At 49.7% G+C, this 4,687-nt stretch overlaps 1 protein-coding gene across 1 annotated transcript; it reads left to right on the forward strand.

The window, feature by feature from the left end:
• The first annotated feature begins 1,686 nt into the window (after positions 1 to 1,686).
• Positions 1,687 to 3,370, forward strand: NGA_0118000 (uncharacterized protein). Its single transcript, XM_005855307.1, has 4 exons — positions 1,687 to 1,827; positions 2,112 to 2,154; positions 2,687 to 2,801; positions 3,071 to 3,370. Exons 1-4 carry the CDS (start codon positions 1,728 to 1,730, stop codon positions 3,137 to 3,139), a joined length of 327 nt encoding a protein of 108 aa, XP_005855369.1. The 5' UTR covers positions 1,687 to 1,727; the 3' UTR covers positions 3,140 to 3,370.
• Positions 3,371 to 4,687: the final 1,317 nt, after the last annotated feature.

Below are 4,687 nucleotides of genomic sequence, written 5' to 3' on the forward strand. Positions count from 1 at the left end.
TTTTTTCCCCCCTCCGTCCTCCCTTGTGTTCCACACAGTCGTCCTCCAACGGAGCAGGCACGCATAACTCATCCTCCTCCTCTTCCCTCTCCTCCTGGCTTCCCTCACCCTCACCCTCGCTCCTTTCAGTCGGTCCACATCTTTCAGCTCGACCCCTCCCTCCCCCACGTCCTCCACCGGCTCGCTTGCCTCCCAACCCCGCACCCGGTGGACAACATCGAAGCTGTGTCAACAAGCGAGAATCAGGACATGGAAGGGAAGGAGGAGGTAGAGAGCTACATGTTGGGATGTACGTATGCGCGGGAGGGGGAGAGGAAGGAGGGGGAGGAACGGGGGGAGGAAGCGAAAAGTTGACGTTTACAAAGGGTCATGAGGCCATGAATGGGAACGGATTTCTTCCGAATGTTCCCGACTTCGCATCCTTATTTTCTTCCTTTGTGCCTGCTTTCATACATTTCCCTTCCCAGCCTTCGGTCACGTCTGGATGTTCATGCGGCACAACCTTCATTACAAGCACCAACCCTCGGGGGAACGGGACGCGCGCTACAATATCACGGGAGGGGTGCAGCGTTTGTGGAGGGAGAGAAAGAAGGAGAGAGGCGGAGATGGTCCCAGCTATGCGGTCGAGGAAATCTTTTTGCATGTAAGTGAGCTGATCCTTCTCCAAAAGGCACCTTGCCTCCCGTTCCCTTCTCGTTTTTGTCTTCATTGGATGTTTCTCCCTCCTATCAGCCCGTTCTCCTCTCCTTTTCCTACCATTGTCGCTGTTCATGCACCATTAAATTCCTCATTATTCCTTTTACACAATTTCATTCTATTTCTCTCTTTCTCCCTAAACCGTTTCTCAGGACGGAAGCGGACTTAGCGGAGTAAGTGGCGCTGCCGCCATGTTTTCGGCTTGTGATGCACCTTTTTCCCACAATTTTTCAGAGAAGAGAAAAGAAAGATATTTACTGGGCTCTTGGTCCGATCGAGGGGTGATGGTGTGTGAAAGAGGAGAAAAACCGGAGGAGGCACGGAAAAAGAGGGAGGAGTTGTGATGTATATATACACTAATACAAATTACCACGCCATTAAAGAAAATAGTTTTACGCTGGCATAATTGCCATGACTGTACAACTCAGGACGCGGGATCGATTTCAGCGCAGGGTTCTTTCTTGTTTGTTTAACTTTCAGCATAGTCCTCACGCGAAACCTCGTTGTCGGGCACACATTTTTTTCCAAAATTTCAAATTCCATGAGCACGTCGTCCTGCCCGTTTTGACCGATGCTACCACCATGACGAGTTTCCCGACCCTTGAACCCGCCACGCGGTACATTTTTGCGGCCTATGCCTTTCTGTGCGGTATGTTACTTCTTTCACGAGTATTGAAGTGCGTTTGTTGCCAATGGGAATAATATATGTGCACCGCGGCAGACATAATCATGCCATGGGCCCATAAAAAATCAACAAATATGATAATTTTGCCCAAACATAAAATTGAGACCATCCTTCTCACAAATTTGGGCTTTCATTTGTTAAGATATTATTTTTTAATCGAAGTGTAGTAGCAAATGATGGTGTTAATGAAGTAAACACCCGGGTTTGTGTACAGAGGAAGGAATGCAACCCGGTGCGATTCGTTGCTCCTACGCTGCCATCAGCCATATGATAATCATCCTTGCTCCCGCGCGCACAAATGTCACGACAAGCACAGGCACTTTAAAGCGTTCATATCTACATAAGCATGAAGCTGTCCATCCCTTCGCTTTTCCTGGCCTGTGCCGTCTTTACTTTAGGTAAAGGAACTGTCAATGCTGGCAGCATGCGTGGTGCAGAAAAGAAAGGTAAGGAAAGCCATGTACACATCTTGAAGAGCAAATAATGACTGCACTTTATGGACGTCCCTTTTCGAACTATCGCATCGCTTTTTCGCATTTCATCTCGTACCTTTAAAGAAGCATGAGAATGCGTTCTCGGAATGACCTCCCACTGTGACAGAGAGAACCGTCCCAATCCTGCTATCTCAAACCGTCCTCAATACTTTTTGCTCACATACATACCTGAACATTTGTACAATGTCCTTCGTATTTCCCTTTTCATCTCTCTTATCAACATACGCTAATCAAAGTGAACGGTGAGAAATTAAAGATGCTGATTGACTGCTTCGCCAGGTAGGTTACGAGAGGAAAAAGGCGGAACGAAGGGAGGGAGGATGGAAAGGAGTAAGCGCCACACACAATTTGAGGAGTGAGAGGCCGAATACCATGTTTGCGCCCAGGTACCTCAAACTTCCCTCTCCCTCCCCTCCTCTCCCCTTCCATCCCTCCCTTGCTTTCCAGTTATATGGAGGACGCCTCCTACCGAGCTGATAATAGCAAACGGGATGGGTGCACCGACGCTGAGATCCTCTACTGCCGTACAGACAGGTGAAAAGGGAGGAGGGAGGATTGTGTGAGGGAGAAATAGTTGGATGATTGAAGGGGTTCTGCTTGTCAATCTGTAATTGACTGCCGGTCCTTTAAAAGGACAGCAGGGGGATATAAGGTAGTAGAAGGATAAGAGAAGGAAGAATGGAAGGCAAGGAGGGAGGGAGGGAAGGAGGGGCGTCAGGTTGTACGTGTCCCTAGAACATGCACGCCGAGCACGCCTCTCAATCAGGCGGCCGCAACCTACCCTATCCCTCTCTCCTTTCCTCCCACTCAGCGGCTACAAGGACCACTTCTGCCGCTTTGACGGGACCAACAACCTCATTGACATGGGCGAGATCCCCCTTTTGGGGCCACAGGACGCGGTTCCCGAATGTTGGTTCAATTGCCAGGTGAAAAGGGAGGGAGAGGATGTACAGCTATGCCCATCATGTTTCTCCTTTTTTGCGCTGCATCCTTCTCGTTTCTCTTCTGTTTTCTCTCGCTTTTGTCTTTCTTTGCCCGTCTGTTCGCTCCATCCCCTGAACTGGCACGCCTCTCAAGGCCATCCTCTTTCCCCCTTCTCTTCTTTTCCTCGTTCTTTTCCTTGGCGCCCTGTACCTCATTCCTCTTTTGACCCATTCCTGAGGCCTCACTCCCTCTCTCTTCCTTGTCCTGCCAGATGGAGACTTGCAACGCATGGGAATTTCCCCACAACGAGGAGCAAGAAAAATGCGTGGCTGCTCTTTAAGGGCGGAGGCTTCTTTGGCAAACAGCAAAAGGCGCGTGCCGTGGTTCCACTTATGAGGTTTTTAGAGCGTTAGAGTGAAGTCTTCTTTTAAGGGGAATGGGTCGCGCTCGATTGTCTTGGTCCGAGACGATCTTCCCAAAAAGGAGCAAATGAAAAAAGGTATACGCTGACAAAGATTTCAGCTGGCAATGCTCGAAAGCATATCAAAGAAAGGCAAAACCTAAAGCATGACTAAGATTCATAACTATGCTATTCACTTTTCTTTTGCATATATTGCGAAAGGGCATATAAATACTAAGACAAGAAAAAAGATCGGCTCTCTCATGTTCCTCCCTCCTATACAACCCAAAAAATGATTCTCCGCCACTCGAAATTTGACCTGTTAGGCATATTTGGAAAGTGACAGATGTTATTTTTGGATGCTTAGGAGTCTTTGTTCTTTTCCTCCGGCACCGGATGTCAAATCAGAACTTCCCTATGGGCCATAGCTGTCGTTCGGGTGCAACCGCTCCCTCCTCTTACCTCCTCTCAGAATGAAAGCTCTCAATATATCGCTTGCCTTTAACCATCTGGTATACACGATTTATGTGTGACATGGCCGGGAGGCTCGCTTGCTCAATACCCACGCAAGGAAACGTGCGGGAGGACGTAACTACCTGTAGCTGTCGAGGCTGGGTTCGCGCAATTTTTTTTATTTTACCCGGTCAAATTTACCGTCCCGGTCCGGCTCCCGGATCCCGTTCGCGCAATTTTTCAGTTAATATCCTGGACTCAGTTCGCGCAGTTTTTCAGTTGATATCCTGGACTCGGTTCGCGCAATTTTTGGTCCACCATCCAGCGACCGGATTTCGGTTTGACAAAATACACTGCCATGTGCGCACACCATGGGCGTGGGCACAACACCCATACATCCCAAGCCCGACACCTGGGCTCTACAACTCGGTATTCGCTCGAATGTTAGGCGTGTGTTTCCTCTTAATGTTTTCGTGGGCTTTGGTATCTTTGAATACCATCGTGGCAAGCATATTTGGACATAGATGCGTTGTGTGCACACGTTATTCTTGGTAGCAACTGCCCCCGTGGCGAGTGCCATGCATGTCAGATTTTCTCACCATTTTTCCCTTTTTGCCCCCTCCCAGGCATGCGCGTCCTACTCACGCTCGCATGTTTGGCATCTTGTGCGCTGACCTTCACCGCTGCCCATTCGCCTTACGACACAAATGGCAATGACCATGACAACCAGCATCATCAACAACAACCTCCTCCGCCTGGATACTCCCCGAACGGCATGCCATCCGGGAACAACAACTCCCCCCCTGGTCCAGGAAACACAAACTACCCGCCCACGCAAGGCAATAACCCCTATTCTCCCTCACAAGGGAGTGGGAACTACCCTGGAGCCCAGACCAATGGCAATTATCCTCCGCAAGCCCCCGGCAGCTACCCTCCCAACCAGGGGGGCAGCAACTACCCACCCAATCAGGGCGCAGGACCGTACTCTCCCGCGCAACCCAACGGCAATTACCCTTCAGGTCAAGGCAATTATCC

This window comes from Nannochloropsis gaditana (genome assembly GCF_000240725.1).
Source record: "Nannochloropsis gaditana CCMP526 unplaced genomic scaffold scaffold230, whole genome shotgun sequence".
NCBI lineage: Eukaryota > Eustigmatophyceae > Eustigmatales > Monodopsidaceae > Microchloropsis > Microchloropsis gaditana.